Source organism: Lissotriton helveticus, chromosome 12, assembly GCF_964261635.1.
Source record: "Lissotriton helveticus chromosome 12, aLisHel1.1, whole genome shotgun sequence".
In the NCBI taxonomy this organism is placed as follows: Eukaryota; Metazoa; Chordata; class Amphibia; order Caudata; family Salamandridae; genus Lissotriton; species Lissotriton helveticus.
Window position 1 is genome coordinate 732,173,700 of NC_136073.1, and position 23,651 is coordinate 732,197,350.

Below are 23,651 nucleotides of genomic sequence, written 5' to 3' on the forward strand. Positions count from 1 at the left end.
TGCCCGAGATGCTTCTTCGCAGGGGCGGAGCTAGATCATATGATGTGGGATTGCCCGAAGCTAGGCTTGTATTGGACGGAAGTGGGAGAGCTATTGCAAGGAGTAACAGATAGACAGCTGATTTTTGATAAGGCAGCTTGTCTGCTACTTTGGTTCCCACACACAAAGAAAACGAAGATCACCAGTAAATTCCTGGACCTGGGGCTTATTTTGGCCCAGAGAGAGATCACCTGGCACTGGAAGTCGGCGGAGGGCCCCTCCAGTAGGCGCTGGGCAACGGAATTGGAAAAGTGGGCCAGAAGTGAAAGTATGGTCCGGCTTAGACAGGCGACCCACACAGCTAATGAAAAGGGCTTAGAGGCAGCACGGGTGTGGGAAGGTCTAGTACTTGCCCTGCATGAGTACCAATCACGGGAGACAGACCAGGAAGAGTGAGGCTAATAGAGGTTTCCAGGTGACGCACAATTGTATGAGTGTTGTTCCCTCAGCTCCTGAGTGACAAGATTTAATCCTGAATTCGGCTCACACCGGCGAGAGACTAGGGGGTGGGTGGAGGGTGGGGGGAGGGGGGGGCCACTGCCGAAAGAGTAAAGATGATTGCTGAGAGTGGATAGAGCAATGGCAGCAGGATGATGGGCTCGTTGGGCAGGTTCCATTAGGTGAAGCAAAGGACATTGAACTTGTTCACTACTCTTTATTGTGGCCGGGGGGGACAAGTTACTGGTTGGGGTTAGGGGTTGGGAAGGTAGGGAAAAGCAGATCTTTTAAACAAGCCTGAGTGTATTGATGTCAAGTGAATATTGATGTTGTTGTCTTATCGCCTGGTTTCTGTACGATTTCCTAGATGTCGCCATCCTGCCTCCGGGATGTGGGCTGATTGGCTGTGTGCAGTTTTGTTCATGACTAAGGACCGGCGATAAGCGGAAACGGGCGGGATTGTCCATATGATTGTACACTTCTGATTCTGCAATAAAAAAAAATGTACAAAAAAAAATGACACTTGATGAAAATTTTTTCATGATTAAGTGTGCAAGACCGCTCATGGCAGTCTTGAAAAGCAGTGAAGTCACCAGGAATGATGAAGGGATAGCCAACCTAAATCAGGCAGTCAATCTATTGACATTGCTGACAGTATTATGCTTGCCTCCGACAGATTTGGTGGTGGTTTTGCATCAGAAAAAACATCTTCTGATAAGGAGGGTTGAATGACTTCTTCTTTTTTGTGTCTAAAGTCTTGTTACTCATTCACGGAGGAGATCAGGCAGGACATTGATGAATACTTCACTCTGAACGCGGGCTCAGTCAAAACGGAGGGGATCCCCTGGGATGCGTTCAAGGTGGTCATCCGGGGAAAGTGTATAGCGCGCAGAGCGGGGGTATTAGATGCCATCAGAGATACGATTGCTAAGCTAGAGAAGGAATTGCATCTGCTAGAGCGTGCCTATTGGGAATCCCCGTCACCCACATTGGCAGGTCAGATTAAAGAAAAGCTGTTGAGCTTTGCAGAGGAAGCGCAGAGAGAACTGAAGTTCCTTGGGAAACAGGCTGAAACGCGCAGGTATGGCGAGGGTGACAGACCAAGCCGAACGCTGGCTCGTATGATAAAGTCCACCCCGACACCCACACAAGTACAGGGGCGGACATTGACGAACCAAACAGACATACTGCGAGCCTTCACCACATACTATGACACGCTGTACACGACTCAAAATTCCTTGTCTGAGGCGGCACTGGAAGTCTTTTTGGAATCCATAGCGCTGGTATGGTTCAATAATTCCCACAGACAATACATGGACTTGCCTATCACGGTACAGGATATTGCAAAGACTATCAAAGCTTTGCCCCTAAATAAAGCACCAGGCCCGGATGGGCTTACGGCATCTTTTTACAAGACATATGTGGAAGAGCTGGCCCCACGACTGCACGCTGTATTTGTTGAAGCGCAGGAATTAGGAATCTTACCTGACTCAATGAGAGAGGCCCTAATCGTCACACTACTCAAGCCCGACAAAGACGATAAACGCATTGACTCTTACCGCCCCCTGTCTCATTAATGTAGATGTTAAAATCTACGCCAAGATTATAGCGGACCGCATGCAGCCCCTGCTCCCTTATGTGGCTCTCCCGGATCAATCAGGATTCATCTCCGGGCGTTCCACTACCCACAATCTTAGGACTGTCTTCTCTGCCCTACACTACCTGCACCCAGACTCACAAGCGGCGGTGGTGTTTCTGGATGCGACCAAGGCCTTTGACTCCCTGGAGTGGCCACTTCTCTTCGCCATACTAACGCGAATGGGATTTAGCCCACTGTTCATAAACCTCATTCGCTTGCTGTACACAGCGCCAAAGGCCAGAATAAGACTGAATGGGATGATCTCAGACTCGTTTTCCATCTTCAGGGGAACAAGACAGGGCTGCCCGTTATCTCCCCTCCTATTTGCCATTGCTATGGAACCACTCGCTGCCCGTATTAGACAACACCATACGGCGAGGGGCATTGCATTCAGTTCTCGCAGTTTGCTTATATCACTGTATGCAGACGATGTGACATTATATGTTCGTAATCCAAACGAAAACCTTAATCCGCTGCTACGCGAGTTTATCAGATTTGGTGGCCTCTCCGGGGTGTCCATAAACTGGTCCAAATCTGTGATATTCCCGCTCACAGACAAAACCACGGAGGTACACTCTGACTATCCGCTTAGATGGGAAGCAGATGAAGTAAAGTATCTGGGAGTCTGGATAAGCCGGAACATGCAGGAACTCTGGAACCTGAATTTTGGCAGGGCGGTCGCGTGTCTGGAGGGGAAGGTGGCGCTCTGGTCCAAGCTGCCTCTTTCGTTGGCGGGCAGGATTGCCTTGGCGAAGATGATTGTGCTCCCTAAGTTCCTTTACTTATTCACTAATGTGCCGATCCCATTGACTCAACCCTTCTTCACGAGATTGCGATCGAATCTGCTGACACTGGTCTGGGCGGGTGGTCAGGCCAGAATATCTTGGGCACTACTGACACTGCCGCTGCGACAGGGGGGGCTGGGTGCACCGGACATGCACTTATATGCACTTAGTGCACAGGCACAATACCTACACTTCTGGGCCTATCCCACGCCCTATCAGCCACACGTGGCTGTGGAGGCGGACATGGTGTCGCCACTACCTCTTAAAGTAGCCCTTTATCACAAGACGCCACGTCCCTCGCAAGATGTGAACACGGCTGATATGATCCGATGGTCCTGGAGAGAACTGTTGAAGAGATCCCCCATCCCTTTGCTGTATGCGCCCGCGATACCCATCACACAGAATCCAATGTTCCCATGCCTAGAGTCCAATAGCAGCGACGTGTCCATAGCTGGTGTTACATTGCGCACATTTGCAGACATTTACGCTGAGGGCAGGTTTCTTGACCTACCCGAAGACACACCTGAGGGCTCGTTGTCCTTTTCTGATAGATTCACATATCACAAACTAAGGGCTGCGTGCAGGGTAATGGGGGACCAATTCCCTGGGGAGCCACCACGACTGCTGGCATTGCAGGAGGTACTGGCCAGGGCGTCCCGAAAAAAACTTGTATCCAGGATATACAACTCCATGCAAGAGCAGGCCCCCCTGGTGGTGCCCAAGTCACAACAACTGTGGGATGCGGAACTGGAGACGCCACTGACGGATGATCAATGGGCTTTCTGTTGTGGGCAGCTGCTGGCATTGTCACCGAACTATAAACTCCGACTTGTTCACTTCAAGTTCCTACATAGGTACTATCGCACCCCAATCTCTCTCCATCGCATGGGACTTAGAGAAGACGACAGATGCTGGAAATGCGGGGAGGAGGGGGCTACCTTTCTGCATGTGGCCTGGCATTGTCCGGCGCTCCGTGAATATTGGATTGAGATATTTGAGGCCGCAAACCAGATCCTAGGCAGGAAGGATGACCCGTCACCACTGCTGGGAATCCTTGGCTGGGTTGCGGGTACTGCACCTGCGAGCCGGAAACTCCATGCACTGCTACTGCTGTATGCCAAAAGGAGGGTTGCTATCACCTGGGGGAGCAAGACCAAGCCGAAATTCGATGACTGGCTGTCTGATGTGGCGTACGGGCATGCGCAGCTTGGTTCTTATTGGGAATTGATGCCGACTGCGGCGCGCCCTAGAGACATTTGGGAGCCCTTCCTGCAATGGTCCCGCAGTAGATCGTCTCCCTTGGAGGCGTCTCCGGAGAGCCGGGCTGAGCTAGACTCGGCCTGTTAGCGGGCCTTCATTGCGGTTTGCGTGGATCTAACCGTCAACTCTGTGAGCTATGCCACAGCAGGGATTGTCAGCTGTACTGCTGTTTAGCGCTCATTCCCTAGCAGTAACTGTGCATGTTAAGTCGCTGTCCAATTACTGATTGCTATTTTTTTTAACTCAACAGGGATGTCTACTTGCCATTACAGACTCGCATTGGCGCACTGATATACTCATGTTTCTTTGTATGACCACTACAAGAACTGTTTTTCTTATCGACTATATTGACATACACCCATGTTGTTGTTTGCATTGTTATGTACACCACAAAAGGAAAAACTCGCATCCTTTGTTGTTTCACATCAGAAAGCATTGTCGAAATGTTCTGTGCTAATATTTCATTTCACCAGACTTCATGATGTGATTGTAAGTTTTCATGATTCGCAAATGCTTAATAAAAACATTTAAAACTTAAAGTCTTGTTACTCCCCTACTCTAAATCGGGCCATTGGTCGTTTGCTCCTTCTGATTAAAGATGTGTTTGCATTGAACATAAATGTGCAACTTAAGTTTCTTGCAAACGCATGCCTCCAAGCTGTTTATCTAAGTGACTAGCAAAGCATGTTTTGTGCACTGAACTTGGTGGTAATATTCAGGAAGATTCATACTCCCCTGCATTGAGTTTCAGGGGTACCAAATCTATCTATCTATCTATCTATCTATCTATCTATCTATCTATCTATCTATCTGTCTAACAGATTCAAGCTCTGCTGTAGTGATGTGTAGTGCACTTATTGCACATACAGTCACAAATGTCTCCACATCAGCTAACAAAAGTGGAATTTCCGGAAAGAAAGTTTAAAATGTTTAGAATAAAAGGTAAGAAAGAATGGAAGGGTCAGAAAAGCCAAACATCATATTAGTTGTGTTGGTCCAGTGGCTTTCGGCTCACTGAGCTCAGTTGTACACTGTGCTGCTCCTATCAATGTTACATCACAACCACAATGTAATGAATTCACACAGTAAGGTAGGGGAGTGATTGCTTTATTAAAGCTGAATACTGATGTCACAAGCAAAGTTTAATAAGAACATCAGGAATTGTTCATTTATAATATGGTTTCAGGCTTCCTATCATTAAAAATATAATAATTCACTTTGTTGAAATCACTCAAGAACTCTTATATTTGAATAGATACTTTTTTGAAGAAACAACCATCTAGACACTGAAGTGTATTTTGACTTTATGAGTAAGACTACCATTCTCATAGACTTTTGGGAGCTGGTTTGGCTAATTGTTTTTCTGCTCTGTTTTTCTGCTTTTTTTCTCCTTATATAAATCTACAGTTGGGACATATTGGGTCCAATTCACATAGAGAAATTTGCAGGCAGAGAGTTCCTTACATGTAGTTTTACAACTACACCTTGGTAAAAATCTTTGCACAAAAGAGAAAGGGTAGGCATGGGTGTAGATCCCCATCTAGTGAATATCATATGCGGGTACGTAAAAGTAATTCTACTGGAGTACTGGTTACTCTACAGAAAAATGCTTTTGTGAATAGACCCCATCATGTTTATATAATCAATGAGAGCTCTTTGCTTAACTGAGCCATTTTCCTTCCAAGGAACACCACCTTACCTCACATTAAATGTTAAATGTATAACTGTAGCTTGGAAGTTAGTTTCTCTTCTTTTAAGGGGACGGACTACCAAAACCCCTCACCATATCTCTTTATCTTGGGATAAAGCAGCATGCATTGTATTTTTTTTATCATCTTTTGAACCCTAATCCATCAATCATTTGATTTAGGGTGATAGACATAGTTGCAGTTGAATGTACCTTTTGTCTATAACAATGAAATCAAATGATAATTCAAAGTTGATTACCTGGTTACTCTCTTCTGCACCTCCAATGATAATCAATGGAGTGTTTACCTCAATTTCGTGATCCATAGATATTAGATCCACAGACTTTGATAATGTATCTTCCATGTACGATCTTAGATGAGGACCTATATTATATCTTCTTCAGGGTCCTCATATGTGATACAGAGGCATTTTCAGTTGCATTCATGTTAAGCTTGCTTAGGGTGTATGATAAAATAAAAATTGTGAAGAAAGGGTTCTTTGCGCACTGCAATTCTTTTAAAACAACATGCTTATATCTCACTGATCTTTTGTGCTATGCATGTTTTTTCCCTAATGCACAATAACTCTCTTTAAATCTTCATCCTAAAACTCCATGCAGAGCTTATAGCAAGATGTAATTGTCTCCAGTTTTGAATACATGAAACTTAAATCTGCTTCTTTCCCTAATAATATTATCTAATTGGTTCGAAAGTCTTGTACCTGAAACTTTAGCGAAAACTCTGGATCATTTCACTCCCTATTTGAGGAGAGTTTCCTCCAGTTTCAATAGTTTATTGCTGTTACAAATGTCTTCCAAGGTTTCTTCCAGCTTTCGGCAATGAGTTACTAATATCTGTAGTCAGATCTGGGGTTGTCAGTGAATCCCACAAGTGAAGAAAAATTGGGAAGAGTGGTATTTTCAGTTTCTGAATCATTCGGTGGAATATTTTAGACACATTTGCCTTGATGTCATTCTTTTTAATGCTGGGTCCTACCAAATTTGTAAATAAGCCATCTATGACCAAATGGATCTATCACAGATTAATAAACTTCTTTCAGGTCAGTGTTTTGTTTCCCATGTTACAGACTAACTACTGCCTGATAATATAATAGAAAACACAAAAGAGCACATCCTCCTTGCTTCAAAGACATGACTAAGGTTTTTAATTTAATCCCTGGTATATTATTGTCCCAAATAAAGTTGCCTACAGTAGTGTGTATCTTTTGAACGTATGATTTGGTATTTGAATAATATAAGCTTCAAACATGAATTACATCTTGATTAAAACAAAAATGTTGATCACATTGATTATAGATAATGGGAGATTTTACCACCATCTAAGAGTTTCTTTTGTATTTCCCAGCAGCCGTCATGAGTTAAGTTCTATTACACCACTTGTACTTATAGGAATGCCTGTCACCAACTGTCTTATTAGTATCTTACAGATCAAATTATTTTGTTTAATGTTCCAATGTTTTGTATACACTTTTGCATCATACCTTCATAAGGTAAAAATGGCTAAATTCTCTCAAGCGCCTCTGACCTCTTCTATGGAGTCCCCAAATCTCTGGAATATAATATTAGATCTCCTCCATAAACAGTTTTCAACTCTCAATATATGTATTTGTTCCTTAGTTCTTTACCTACTGAAATTCCCCATATCTTGGATTCCTATTGTGTTCCTAAAGAGCATATTGTTCTAAGAAGTTTTTCTTTTTTGATTGTACATCAGATTTTCTCCTGGGTATGGATTCCTCTAGTTTCAGTTTAATTGTGTGCTACTAGTAATTTATATACCTCGCCAAGAAATGCATTCTGGAGGAATGGGAAAGGCCCACTAACTTCCATAGAAAAAAAGATGGAAGTTCGTCTACGTTTTCCTCCTTAGACAATCAGCCATAGAATACTTTCTTGAATTATCATTTTGATTGAAGGCCTATTTACATTTAAAAAAACTAAAATCTCAATAAACATTACGATTTAAGAAAAAGTGCAGTTGGAGTCCTATATATACAACAATGAGACAAGCTCGCTGCACTTAAACTAGGGAGAGCTGCAACAGTTCCTAACTGCAAATTTGAGTACTTGCCCCCAGTATTCTCATCAATACTTCCAAGAAAAAGCTTCATAGGTCTAATTTTTTCAGATGTTATGTACAGTAAGTGGGGTTGCAGAAGATGACAAAACCATTGACTTCTTAAGAAATTAATGTAAATGTATACTTCAATAATGATTAAACTGACAGAGCAGCAATGCAAGGACAAAGCTTTAAAGAGTGGTCACACAAAAATAAGTAACATGCTATTTTGACCAGTCGAATGTCTTTATATGCACAAGAACTAAGCTGCACATCTCCGTGAAAGGTAAAGGAGCTCACCTCATCTGCTGGCTGATCCAGAACTGGGAATCTGTCTTCTAGCTCATTAACAGCTCTCAGTGCGAGGTTGTTGACCACAGCCACTAGAAAGAAAGCACAAACATGTCTCTTCAAATAAGTGAACTTGACAGAAGTGAGATATTAATGTGTTTAAGGTTTCAAAAGTATCTATGATAGGTTTTTTTCTGACAAAATAGAGCCTTCCAGTTCTAGCATCTTTGTGTTCATTCATACAATCCATAACTTGGATCCAAAATGCAACATATCTATTGGAGACTAGTCAGGCAGAAGGACTTCAGGGGCCATATTGGACAAGTGCCCCCCTGGTGAACGGGAATTTACACCTAAGTTTTGCATCCAAAGGCACATTTGTATTATAGAAGGGGCTCCAGATGCTTGTGTGCCCCCTTCAGTAATAAAGATGGCACAGATGCACAAGGCGATGTGGCCTCATGAAAATAATTGGGTGATTTTGACCTTGCGCCTGTGTCATCTTACAGACTCAAGAGCAGAGGCAAACAAGCTGAAGGGAAGCATATTGACTGTGTGCCACACAGGAAGTGGTGCATACTTCCACCCCCCAATAAAATGTTGCAGGGTTTCTGCTCAGAAACAGAACTATGCTGGGACCATAGAATATCAGTATGTTGGGACTGAGTCACCATGCCACATCAGTACCTATGGGTCCAAATCCGGCCAGCTAATAGTGCCTCACTTGCCCTCCTAACCTTCCCAGAGAGGCAAGTGATTTGGCATTCCTGAACACAACACTCTTTACCCTTTCCTTTCAGGGATTGTAGTTGCAGGTCATCACCTTTCATTCTCTTAATGATACATGTCCACAATAAATGAAAAAGAGACAAAAAGAAAGCGCACAATATTTATTGAAACAATAAAGCTCTAATAGGAGCAAGGCGCTGCAATCAGAAAGAATATGTAGGTGAACAATGTGATTAGCATTATTAGGAGACCATACACAATAAAAAGCCCTGTCCTTTTAGCTGACAGATTTACCTAAGCCTACCCTCACTTTGGAATACAGTGATATATTATAGATCCCTGAGATTAGTGACGGACCCTGTACCTGGTATACATAGATAGCTGTTCTACATCTCAGCTCACCAGCTCTCTCCTCTAGAGACCTTTGCTCTGTGAGTATGTCTTTGCCCTGTATGTTTTCAAAATGACAAGTCCCGGGTTATATGATAAAACATATGTGTTCAAAAACAGCAGCTGGATTTTTCTATTATGTCTATGTGCTAGTGTTGACCACAGAGAATACAAGGAGCAGTGTTGTTTGACCTTGTATGAGATGTTCTGACTAAATCCCAGGAAAAGGAAAACATACTACATACTACATGTGAAAAATACAATGTGGCACGAAAAACAAGGGTGCTATTTTGTAACGTGTGTAAAGCAAAAGTGGTCTACAACATGCACAATCAGGCTAATATAGAGAAAACGGCACTGAGCTCCATAGGGAAAACAAGACACAAAGAATGCTGCTGGGACCTGGTCCCAGGCACCTACCTGCATGCGGATGCAGTCACACACTACACCTGCATGTGGGTAGATCACTGGATGCTCTTTAAAGTCCTGTAGGCCCCCATGTTTTGAAAGATGGATTAGTTGTTTTAAACCGCAATAAGTTCTGTCATGTCCACAGTATAGATGTGAGCTCAAGCCTGCATGGGTATGGCATTTTGTTTTATGAAAATGATGCACAGATTCAGTCTGCATACCACTTCCAGTCTGCATACCACTTCACTTTAGCCATTAGGCACTCTAGGGCAGATTTACAAGCCCCGTATGTCACATTTGCGCTGCTGTTGTGTCACTTTTGTGACGCAGCAGCAGTGTCGCTTTTGTGATTCAGCGGCGACGCAAAGCCAGTGCTATGCTGCGGGATATTTACAACGTGACGCATCTAGAAAGATGCGTCACGTTGTAAAGCCCTGTGCCACATGTGGGCGTTCCGGCATGGGGTGGGGGGGCATTACGGCGCAGGAACGCCTCAGAAAAGTGGCTTTTGAGGCCATGCTGCGTCAAAACCCTGTGCCTGCTTGAAGCAGGCGTAAGGATTGACGCAGCATGTTATGCATAGGGGCACCCCGAGCCTTGCTGGAGCTGCGTCACAAGCATCTGCCCATCTGTGCACCACGGTTCGCCGCATTGTAAATGCGGCGCATCAGTGGTGGCACACGGGTAGTTTGGCGTGTCGCAACTGTTCTGGCGCATCCCTGCTGATTAGCAGAGATGCGCTAGAAGTTGTAAATCTGCCCCTCTAAGTTTTTTGGTAGACGGATTCATCATCAGTTAATTTCCACGTGATCAGTCACACAAGTGGCATTTTAGAAGACCTTTCAATGCCAGTCTCAACAAAGAAGTGTTGTAATGTGCTTTTCTTAATTTCTTATGCTTATGTACATTCATTTATGTTTATTTATTTATTAACTCAGCCTCTGATGCAGTGGGGTTCTTGAATGGAATTGGGGGTTTGGAATACAGCTTGTGCTCTGGGTTGTGTTCTAAGGAGTTTCTGTCAGTTGGCTGGATGAGCTGCTCTTTACAGATGACTTGAGATCAATAAACCTTATCTTCTATCAAACTGAGGTCTTCTCTACTCTGTACCCGAAAACCCACATTTCAACACTGGCGATGAGGATGGGATCTCTTCAAGCAGCTCAACAACATCAGGGATTTAACTCACAGACGATGGCCAGAGTTCGCGCTTTTCAAGTAAGACTGTTCCTGTACTCTTAAATCATAATTTATACTTCTGAGGACAACGTCTTTTAAGATTGGGTCTCTTCAGCCCGATTATCACGCCAACGTGAGAATCTTGGGTCTGTTCGTATTTCAACACTCTCACTGTTGCCTATGTCAAGCCAAGAATTCTGGGGATTTATGTCATTGTGCCCATAAAATACTATTGATTCATAGTGATTTACATTGATCTGCATTGATTTTGAAGTGGCACCTTGACGCGCTATTTACTTACAGTTTTGAGTTTTCTTCAAACCGTCATCCTCGTAACGCGCCCGGCTCGAGAAATGTTATACATAAAAAGTTTGTGTCTGACAATGCTTCCCGAGAACAAACTCTGGAGGGCGCGCGGGTGTCAGGAGAACAGAGACTAGAGTGCCGACTCTTTGTGCGTGTCTTCACTCGTTTCATGGATGTGACGCCAACGCGCATCTCCACGTACAGCGGCCATCTTGGGTGTGTTTTATTATCGTGAAGTGGATGACTATTTCTAAGGGAATTCAATCTACATCTACCCGTCAGCCTATGTGCGTGCACTTTACTACTGTGATACGCACACATTTAATATTTAATACCAGAAGACTTTCGGTGCGTTCACTTCATTTATTTCTGTGACACGCACACAACTAACTGCTTCTCGGTGTTGTTTCGGTGCGTGCACAATACTACTGTGATTCGCACACAAGTGTTAAATAATACAAGCAGAATTGAAGTGTGTATATACTACTACTGTGATACGCACACATTCATTAGTTATTTGGAGTGGATCTTCAGTGCGTGTACATCATTAAGTACTGTGATACGCACACATTTAACCATTTGTTCTTTGCTGTGTACAGATTATTCTGTGATACGCACACAATACCTGCAACAATTTTTGTGTGTGTACATCATTAAGTACTGTGATACGCACACATTTAACCTTTTGTTCTTCAATGCGTGCAAATGTTTTTTGTGATTTGCACTCAATTATTTGATACATGTGCATTTCTACAAGTTTCACCATTTATTTATTTATTTATGTATATATTTTTTTTTCTTCATGAGCAGGGCATCGCTACTTGCACATTGTTAGTGTATTTCTACAAAAGTTCATATTGTCATTTTCATTTTGACAACTTTGGGCATAAGCAACTAGTTCTGTGGCGTGCACATATTTCTAGGCAGTTTTACACTATTTCCTGCAAGGGATTTGTGTTCTATAGTCTTGACAGCCTATTGTGTTTTAGTCACTTTCTTACTATGCAAAGTGTAACAGCTGCTCCTTTCTTTTTGCAATCTGCTGGTGATCCTCCAATAAAATGGTCCAAATGGAAGAAGGTTTTCGAGCGCTATGCTCGTGTATGCGGCACTTCTTTAAGTGTTGAAAGGAAGACGGCCCTCCTTAAGCACTGTTTAGGCTCGGTGTTTGATCACCTTGCTGATGTTCCAGACAGTATAGTTTGAATGAGTTTGAACTTTGTATTTATAAACTTGATGCTCATTATTTGCCCAAGGTCAGTACGATTTTGGAGCGATATCATTTTGGGAGGCGCGTGCAAAAAGGTGAGTCTATTGAGAACTATGTTACTGATTTGAGACGTTTGGCTTCTACCTGTAAATTTGATACACTAATTGAAGAAAGAATATGTGACCAATTCATGCTCGGATGAGTTTCAGAAAAAATTTGCGATGAACTTTGGCTTAAGGACGAACCTACTCTTGATGAAGTGTTGGTCATAGCTAAAAGGATTGAACATTCCTTAGAGTGTGTTAAAGAAGTAAAGAAGGTTTTAGTCAAGGATACAACCAAAGATGTTTCGTTGATAAAGACAGAGCCCTCCTCAAAACCTAAGGAATCATCCATTAAAAATTTCTCGAATAAGAAGGTGGCAAATAAATCCGACATAAAATTTGTGAAAGGAAATACATGTTTTAGATGTAATAAGGAGGGTCATTGGGCAAATGATAAAAATTGTCCAGCTTTAAATGTGGTATGTTCCTTTTGTAACAAAAAGGGTCATTTCGTAAGAGCATGTAAGTTCAGAGCTTCTAAGCAAGCTGTTAATGAAATCTCCCATGAGAAGAAGAGAATACTCAACATGATTTTGAGTGTGGGCAGATTGTGGTCCAAGTAGGTGGTGATGGGCCTTTAGATTTTATTCTTGTTGAGGGTCATAAAACCAAAGTACTTTTCGATTCTGGTGCAAAGATTACTATAATTTCTAACAAATTCTTTAAAGATCACCTTTCCTCCAAGGTGAAACTGTTTAAACCTGACATAAGACCTACTGCTTACGGTGGTGACCCTATTGAATTGTGTGGTTACTTTGAGGGTTTAATTGAATATTCTGGATGCAATGCTTCTGGCAAGATCTATGTGTCCAAGAAGGGCCATAGTATTATTAGTTGGTGGCATCAGAAAGATCTACATGTCATGTTAGACCCCAATAGCAGTCCGCCCATAGTGCTGAAAAAATCTGAGTTTCCAGTGTCCGTTTCAAAGGATTCGGTTGAGTCTGTAAGCAAGCCTGTTGTTTCTAGTTATCAACTGCTATTACAAGAACAATTAATGAAGGAATTCCCAGTTGTTTTTGGGGAGAAGTTGGGGTGCCTTAAGGGATACTGTCATAAAATTAAGTTAATCCCTGGATACACTCTGGTTTCTAGCAAGGTACGAAATGTTCCTTTTACGGTTAGGGATGAGATGTTAAAAGAACGTAATAAGTTGAAATCCCAAGGTATTATTGAGGAGGTTGAGGAAACCTCTTGGTTGGCTCCAGTGGTTGCTGCTAAAAAATCGGATTGGTCTTTGAGGCTCTGTGTTGATCTTAGGCAGTTGAATGAGTGTGTTGTGGTGGACAAATATCCCCTACCGAATATTTCTGAGATTGTGAGCATGGTGCGAGGGGCAAGGTTTTTTAGTACCATTGACTTGACCTCCGCCTATCATCAGAATTTGTTGGATGAATCCTCTAAAGACCTGACGGCATTTATCACTCCCTTTAGAACTTTTAGGTTTGTTAGGCTTCCCTTTGGGTTGGTCTCGGCAGCCTCCGTGTTTCAGAGGGTGATGGAGAAAGTTTTAGTGAATATTAAGGGCGTCTCTGTTTATCAAGACGATATTTTAGTATATGGGTCTGATGAGATTGAGCATGGACGCAGGGTAAGACAAGTCTTGGACGGACTTAACTCGCACAATCTCACTGTAAAACGTGAGAAATGTAAATTTGGTTTGGATAAAATTGATTACCTTGGACATACGATAACCGCTCAGGGTGTGGTTCCGAAGTGTGATTTGGTAGATACTATCTCGGACTTGGAGTCGCCCACATCTAAAGAAGAACTTATGCGTTTCTTAGGTATGGTGGAATATTATAATAAATTTATCAAAAACTTTGCCGAGGAAACGTTTAACATGAGGAGTTTGTTGAAGAAAGGGTGTAAGTTTTTGTGGGATGATACTTGTGAAAAAGAGTTTATTAGTATTAAAAAGAGTTTGGAGAATGCTCCTAATTTGAGAAATTTTGACCGAACTAAGAGTTCCATTGTTTCCACCGATGCTAGTGAAAAGGGACTTGGTGCCATCCTTTATCAAGGGGGAACTTCTCCAGAGAACACCATAATGTTCATTTCCAGAAGTCTCGAAGGTGCTGAGTCCAGGTATTCTGTAATTGAGAGGGAGGCACTTGCGGTATATTGGCTGTCACTAAACTCAACAAATTTCTGTGGGGAACTTCCTTTAGTGTCAGAACTGACCACAAACCCCTATGTGAGGTTCTGGTTAACAAAGGATTAGATGCCATTTCTCCCAGAATTTTAAAATGGGTCATTGGATTGCAGGGTTACAACTTTACTGTAAAACATGTTCATGGTTCGGAGAATTTTGTGGCTGATACCCTTTCTAGACTGGTCTCAGTTGATAATTCTACATCTTTGCAAGAAGCTGATTCGAGGGATTTTGTATGTGTTATTGACTACAAGGTTGTTACACGTGAGAGATGGTTGGATGCTTGTGGGCGAGATCCTGTGGTTCAGAAGGTCTTTAAATGCATTCAGAGTGGATGGAGTGGTAATGATCAAACGGATGTGGAGTTAAAAGATTTTTGGTGTGTTAGAGATCTACTTTCGTGCTGTGAGGGCTTGTTGTTGAGGGGACATAAATTAGTTCCACCTATGTCTTTGAGACAGGAATTGTTGGATTTGGCTCTTGAGGGACACTTGGGCATTTCAAAGACCAAGGAGAGAATTTGTTTTAAAATACGAACTCAACCCATGGTTAAGAGGTCTCGTCCGAGTGGTCCCTGGAAGGACGTTGCCCTAGACATTTTAGGTCCTATTCATGGTGATGGTTCTGACACTTATGTGGTTGTGTGTATTGATTTGTTTTCCTGGTGGCCTGACATTTTGATCACTAAAAGTATCAATTTCAACACTATTATTGATTTCCTCAAATCTCTTATTTCCAGGGAGGGGATACCTCAAACTCTTCTCACGGATAATGGTGTGCAACTGGTCTCGCATGAGAGGGAACATTTTCTGGTTAGCTGTGGGATTATTCATAAAAAATGTGCTTTATACCACCCAGAATCAAATGGCACTGTTGAAAGGTTTAATCGTGTTTTAAAGGAAACTGTTTCTTTGGCTAAGCAAAATGGGCTAAATTGGAAAGAAGAGCTTACAAAAGAGTTTGTATATATCATTTTACATCTCATACTACTACTGGCAAAACACCTTTTGTGCTATTTAGGGGTAGGCATGCTGACACCTTTCTTGACCCGCCCTGGGTTAATACGTTTCTTTCTCAAGGGGGGTACCTTTTAGATTTAGATTAATGGAAGGTGAAAGAAGATTTAAAATGTTTGAAAAGTAAAAATTATTTTGATTCCAGACATGCTGTTAAAGTTACCAAGATTCGTGTTGGTAATTTTGTATTAATAAAAAGACCTGGGTTTTGTGTTTCAGGTTCTAAATTCTCTGAACCTTGTAAGGTCATTAAGATTTTTACAAATGCGGTCAAAACCTCGGATCACAGGATTTGGAAATCTGAATCGAGTTGCTTTATATAAAGGGGAGATGGCTCCTGTGTTAGACGGAGGTTCTGCTCCTAATGTTGGATCTGACCGCTCTTCTAGGATTCCAGTTTCAAAAAATGTTATAAATAAAAAGTTTGTGTCTGACAATGCTTCCTATGTGCCTCCCAATGAAGAAATGTTAGTTGGAAGAAAATCTTCTAGAGTTATTCATAGTCCTGCATATTTGCGGGATTATGCCACTTGATTTTTGTTTTGTTTTATTTTTATATGTTTGTTTTTATATCCTTTAAGGAGGGAGACATGTTGTAATGTGCTTTTTTTTTAAATTTCTTATGCTTATGTACATTCATTTATGTTTATTTATTTATTAACTCAGCCTCTGATGCAGTGGGGTTCTGGAATTGAATTGGAGGTTTGGAATACAGCGTGCGCTCTGCTTTGTGTTCTAAGGAGTTTCTGTCAGTTGGCTGGATGAGCTGCTCTTTACAGATGACTTGGGATCAATAAACCTTATCTTTTATCAAACTGAGGTCTTCTCTACTCTGTACCCGAAAACCCACATTTCAACAAGAAGTCAACGCAGGCTGGGCACTGAGTTATAATGATCCCCAAAACTGAGGTACCCATATTGGTGACCCGAAGCCTAAGACAAAGGGAAACCTCATGCCATGGGTTCAGCATCACCGCTGTAATAAATATAAAGATAGAATAAAGGACTTTCTGTTGTCTTGAACAGACCGCAAGCTCTTTGCCATTTTGCAGATTGCAGATTTTCAGGGAACTCTTTAAAGCGCTTTGATTCCTGCTAATTTTCACAAAAAGAAAAAAGGAAATAATCCACCTTGTGGTGTTTCCTTTAATGGTGTAGGATCAAGAGTAGCCTAGGAGCTCATTGGCCTGCCCCTTCCTAACTACATTATGTAGCTAGGCAGATTAAGCCAAAGACAGAGCACAACACATACAAGTAAACAGCTGAATATCCACAATCAGCAACATTGTTTAATATAAAAAAGATGTTCAATGTATAATTAGTTCAGCAAACAATCTTCATCATAATTGTTCAGTTGTTCTAACAATGATACAGCTGAAGCCGACACGTGTTTCGTCGCTTCTCTTGCGACTTTTTCAAGGCTGTTGAACAAGATCATACATGATATTTTATAATAATTGTATACAAAAGGAGAGATACGACAGAAATTAAAGAGACATTCTATCTTTTTCTTACTAATATCTCTATTGTGATGGATGTTAAAAGTCCCTCTATTCCTACCAAGTGATATCAAGCAAAAAAAGGAAAATGAAAAATGAAGGAAAAGAAGAAAAGATTGTGTTTATTAGAAGCCATCACCCCTGTGCATGAATTCGGAAAACGTCGACACAGCTGAAGAAAAGAATACTAGGAGAAAAACCTTAAAACCCAGTCATGCTAAAACCAATAAGAAGAATATATATGGATACCTCCAAAAGTGCATATATTCTGGAAGTAGAAGATCGTATTTGTCCTGAGATTGAAAGTTCGTAATTAGTCCGGATTATTGTTTCCAGATCAATAAAGAAATTCGTCAGAAAAAAAGAGGACTTATATTAGTATTTGATGAACACTAAGTTGGTTAAAATTCATTGCCGGCCAAAACAACCATTATTAATAAAACCCGAATCTTGCGTCCTAGCGTAATCTTTAAGCAATGCAATGTCGTCAATGTTTCCATAACATTTCACATAGGCTTTATAAAAGGAGCATCATCTACTTCTTATTTATCTATGCCCTGTATGTTCTCTCAAACGAGTTTGTAGAGGACCCAAGTCACTCTCTTGTTTAGAAAGAGTCACATGTGTGAAAACATAAACTCAAGCATGGCACATAAGTAAAATATTGTTTTTACTCCAAAAGGTACAACTTATTCAATAATTCATGGAAGTACGGTATGACGCGGCCGGAACGGTAATGTATTACCCTCAAAGATTTGTATTCGAAGTTCATAAGTGTGTAATTGTAGAATACATACTGTTGAAGATATAAAAAATATAAGAATATTGTTCGGTTATAACATGTAGAAGCCCCAGTTTGCACAAAATAAACATCCCTACCCTCGGCAGATCGGATTTACTTTATAGCCGAACCACCCCACTTCTCTAAAAACTTTAGTATTCCCTAACGTTTGTAGGTCACATCTCGCGAGTAAGTTCAGGTATGAGACAACATCTTCCAATACGTAATTAAATGTCCAAAGTACTAGCATCAAACCACCCGATTGGTGTACTGGTATTTCGGGCTAAAGAATTGATAAAGAAACCAAGGCCACTGTAAGATTATAGCTGTGCCCCATAAATACACGAGTACTAATTGCATAGGCTGCCGCATGTCTCATAATATATAAATTATTATCCCAGGCTTACCAGCAAAGGTTGATATTCTCCCGTCCACTTAACCACTCTCAGTCTGAAAGGTAATACTCACACTGCGTTAATCTGAATGTTTTGAATCCTCCATTTCCTGACGCGTCATGCCGTAGAAGCATACGTCATCGCGTCTGAGTTTCCGCTTGTGTATCATCGGCGTCATTTTAGTGGTCTTTACTGTTTATTAAAATTAATAATGTAGTCCACAGTTATTTTAGACATATACTGTTTTTTGCTCCCCGTTAAATTAAAGCCATTGTATCATAATCTAGTGAGATGTCTACGCATTACTAGCTGATTTAGATCTAAATATGTGACTCGTATCCATTCAGCATAACGTTTCTTAAGCGAATCTTCGCTTCCTCTATCATCGCATACTCTTGTGTCTGAATGTCGTTACCTTTTCAATAATGTGAGAAAAGGTCTATAAGTTAGTGCTAAAGTCAGAAAGGGGAAAAGATAGTTTCATAGAGAGATAGCATCCCTAGTGACATTTAAATAATTTGTATCAATGTATCTTAAAGAGCAGAACTTATAGGACATCAATTTTAAACTCTTCTTAGAAACACATGCTTGATGCTAGATGAGAGCAGACGCTTCCCCTGCTTTAATTACTTACAAGATTGTTTTAACTCTGCCTAACTTTGCACAATTCTTAAGAATTACTCTCCTAGTTGTATTTTTAAATTGTTTTATTGTGTTTATTTGCGCTGTGTTGGGAATTGAATTGGGGGCGGTGTATCACGTCTAACTACGAGGGACTCAAACCGGGGGCAGACTGCTTTAGACAGCATGCCTGAACCGCCATTTTTCCTCCTGCGGTGCAGTCTAGTCGCTCTGGAGGGGATAAAGAGGGACACTGTGCCAGCGAGCACGACCCTAGATGAGAGCAGACGCTTCCCCTGCTTTTATTTACTTACAAGATCGTTTTACCTCTGCCTAACTTTGCACAATTCTTAATAATTACTCTCCTAGTTGTATTTTAAAAAATGTTTTATTGTGTTTATTTGCGCTGTGTTGGGAATTGAATTGGGGGTGGTGTATCACGTCTAACTACGGGGGACTCGAACCGGGGGCAGACTGCTTTGGACGGCACTCCTGGATTGCCATTTTTCCTCCTGTGGGGCGGTCTAGTCGCTCTGGAGGGGATAAAGAGGGACGCTGCGCCAGCGCACACGACCCTAGATGAGAGCAGACGCTTCCCCTGCTTTTACTTACTTACAAGATCGTTTTAATTCTGCCTAACTTTGCACAATTCTTAAGAATTACTCTCCTAGTTGTATTTTTAAATTGTTTTTATTGTGTTTATTTGCGCTGTGTTGGGAATTGAATTGGGGGCGTTGTATCACGTCTAACTACAGGGGACCCAACCGGGGGCACACTGCTTTGGACGGCACGCCTGAACCGCCATTTTTCCTCCTGCGGGGCGGTCTAGTCGCTCTGAAGGGCATAAAGAGGGACGCTGCGCCAGCGCACGACCCTAGATGAGAGCAGACGCTTCCATCGCTTTTACTTACTTACAAGATCGTTTTAACTCTGCCTAACATTTCACAATTCTTAAGAATTACTCTCCTAGTTGTATTTTTAAATTGTTTTTATTGTGTTTATTTGTGCTGTGTTGGGAATTGAATTGGGGGTGGTGTATCACGTCTAACTATGGGGGACTCGAACGGGGGGCAGACTGCTTTGGACAGCACGCCTGAACCGCCATTTTTCCTCCTGCGGGGTGGTCTAGTCGCTCTGGAGGGGATAAAGGGGCCAACTCTTCGAAAGAGTCATTCAGGGTCATTAAGGAACTACTGAAAACCCCGAACCTCAGGTTATTCATGAGGACCCACGCAAAAAATGCACAGATTTGGCTTTCTTTTTTAAAACAAAAATCGATAAAATTCTGGCATCCCTTCCCCGGCCAGGTGAGGAAGCCTCCTCTGGTAGCAACCCCAGCTCTCAGCCGGGGATGCGATCAGTGGAGCTGGTCTCTCTTGGTCCTGTTACTGTAGAGGAAGTTCTCTCGGTGTTGAGGACCATGAAGAGTGGCTCCCCGAAAGACCCGGCACCTATCAAATATCTAAAGCAGGTGGCATCCACCATCGGCGGCCCAGTGACGGACCTAATTAATCTGTCCCTCACTCAAGGTGTAGTACCCCCGAGTTGGAAAGGTGCGGTTGTTAAGGCTCTCTTGAAGAAGCCTAACCTGGACCCTGCCGACCTCGCCAACTTCAGGCCTATCTCCCTGCTGCCGGGTCTCAGCAAGGTGGCTGAGAAGCTGGTGAACAGCCGCCTGTCGGACTTCTTGGAGGCTAATTCCCTCCTGGGCGATTCCCAGACGGGTTTTCGTCCTGGTCAGGGGACTGACACCGCCCTGCTGGCGGTCGTGGAGAATGCTATGAGCATTTTGGATTCGGGGGGATCAGTGGCAGTGATCCTCCTGGACCTTAGTGCTGCTTTCGACACCGTGGACCATCAGGTGCTTCTCCAACGGCTGTCGGGGGTGGGGGTCACCGGTTTGGCCCTCAAGTGGTTCGCTTCCTTCTTGGAAGGCCGCACATTTGAGGTGTGGGAAGGCCATGAAAAATCATCTTCAGTCCCTCTCCAGTGTGGTGTGCCACAGGGCTCTTCGTTGAGCCCCACCTTATTTAACGTTTATATGGCCCCCCTGGAGAGTGTGGTACTGCCGCTGGGTATTAAGATCATCAGCTATGCTGATGATACTCAGCTGGTGGTAGGCCTTTCCCAGTCGGCTCACCAACCCGACCGGCTGCACTTGTGTCTGGTTAAGATCCACACGTGGATGTGCAGCTCAGCACTAAAGCTCAACGGCTCCAAGACGGAACTGATGCTGCTGGGGAACTCTTCTCCATCTTTATTCCCCAGCAGCTGGCCTGACTGTCTGGGACCAGTTCCCACCCCCAGGCAGGAGATCAAGAGCCTGGGGGTGTGGCTCGAGCAGGACCTTTCATTTAAAACTCATGCTAAAAAGACAGCTGGCGTGTGTTTTGGCCTGCTTCCATCAGCGCGGAAGATCCTACCGCTGCTCCCAGCGGCTACTAGGAGGCTTCTCGTCCAGGGGCTCATCATCTCGCGGCTGGACTTCAGCAACGCGTTGTTCCTGGGTGCACCAGAATCTACCCTGAACAAATTGCAGCAAGTGCAGAACGCGGCCGCCAGGCTCCTGACGGGTCTTCCCAGGCGTCAGTCGGCTCGCCCTGCGTTGAAGGCGCTGCATTGGCTCCCTGTTAGGGACAGGGTGAAATTCAAGTCACTCTGTATCGCCCATAAAGTCCTGCAGGGGGCAGGTTCACCTATTCTGGGGGATATGGTTCAGCCCTATAAGGCCCCCCGTTCTCTCCGTTCCGATCATCAACATTTGTTGCAGGTCGGGAGGGTGCGGAAGGCAAGAACTGGTGGCAGAAGGTTTTCGATAAACGTGGCCACCTAGTGGAATTCTCTTCCTCTGCACTTACGCTCGGAAGCCAGCCTTTTCCGGTTCCGCAAACTTTTAAAAACTTTTTTGTTCTCTGCTTAACTCCTGCTACTCCTGTTTCAGTGTGGTAGTGTTTTTTTCTCTGGTGAGCGCTGGGATGCCTACTGGTAACCAGGCGCTATATAAAACTCACAATAATAATAATAATAATAATAAAGAGGGACGCTGTGCCAGCGCACACGACCCTAGATGAGAGCAGACGCTTCCCCTGCTTTTACTTACTTACAAGATCGTTTTAACTCTGCCTAACTTTGCACAATTCTTAAGAATTACTCTCCTAGTTGTATTTTTAAATTGTTTTTATTGTGTTTATTTGCGCTGTGTTGGGAATTGATTTGGGGGTGGTGTATCACGTCTAACTACGGGGGACTCCAACCGGGGGCAGACTGCTTTGGACGGCACGCCTGAACTGCCACTTTTCCTCCTGCTGGGCGGTCTAGTCGCTCTGGAGGGGATAAAGAGGGATGCTGCGTCAGCGCGCACGACCCTAGATGAGAGCAGACGCTTCCACTGCTTTTACTTACTTACAAGATCTTTTTAACTCTTGCCTAACATTGCACAATTCTTAAGAATTACTCTCCTAGTTGTATTTTTTAATTGTTTTTATTGTGTTTATTTGCGCTGTGTTGGGACTTGAATTGGGGGCGGTGTATCATGTCGAACTACGGGGGACTCGAACCGGGGGCAGACTGCTTTGGACTGCACACCTGAACCGCCATTTTTCCTCCTGCAGGGCGGTCTAGTCGCTCTGGAGGGGATAAAGAAATGCGCAGCGGACGCGCGCAGCGGGCGCGCCGCTGGCGCGCCAAAGGCAAGCCCGTCTGCGCCCGTCAGCGTCCCGAAAGCGTCCGGCGCAGGAGATGCTGCCCATTTGTTTGGGGGTCACTGCGGTAAGAATCTACCGAAGCTCAGATACAGCAGAGATAGCCTGATGAAAATTGGGAACCGTAGCGAATGCTGTCTCTCTATGAAGCTGCCTGCGGACTTTGAGCACTTGCGATGTGACACCTGCAACTGGGAGGATGCTTGCACTGGGATGAGGGAAGAGTTTTAGCTGGAAGTGATTCCACTCCTATATTACAAGTTCCCTTGATGGTTTTTAGCGAGGAAAAGCTCAAGGCTATGCTTATTAATGCCAGATCTGTAAAGAAGCAAGAATCCCAAATTTTTTACTTACTTGTTGAAGCCAAGCCGGATATTTTGTTCATTACAGAGACCTGGCTACATGAGGGATCTAACCCCACTTTAGCAAACACCATACCCCCAAATTATAGGATAATTAGAAATTATAGATTGGGCAATAGAGGAGGAGGTGTAGCAATTATATTTAAGAACTCCCTCCCTTGCTGGCCTATACCTATCATTGGCCTCGAGGGTGTAGAAGGCTTAGGCTTTCTTTTATCAGTCTCCGCCTAACAGTCGTGGCTGGGGTAATTATTTATAGACCTCCAGGGCTGGCGGGCCGCTTTTTAGAGACCTTTGGCCATGCCATAGAACCTATTGCCACGAGATTCAGCCAATGTCTGGTACTTGGAGATTTTAATCTCCATTTTGACCAAAATGAAGACTCTGAACCCAAGAAGCTATGTGAATGTTTGGATATTTTTAGTATGTCACCGTATGTAATATCTCCCACCCATGAAAAAGGGCATACTCTGGACCAGATCTTCTCCACACGCCATATTGCCCTTGATGATCCCCTCCCTATCATATGGCCATTTTATGTTTACATTTCAGTTGGAGAAAGATACGTCCAGG

At 43.2% G+C, this 23,651-nt stretch overlaps 1 protein-coding gene across 1 annotated transcript in view; it reads right to left on the reverse strand.

Annotated features, from left to right (window-relative positions):
* Positions 1–23,651, reverse strand: part of LOC144798650 (uncharacterized) — a 586,698-nt gene that overhangs the window by 471,736 nt on the left and 91,311 nt on the right. Inside the window, exon 4 of the mRNA XM_078669633.1 lies at positions 8,229–8,311. Within this exon, the coding sequence (XP_078525759.1) occupies positions 8,229–8,311 (83 nt within the window). The remainder of the gene's footprint in view (positions 1–8,228; positions 8,312–23,651) is intronic.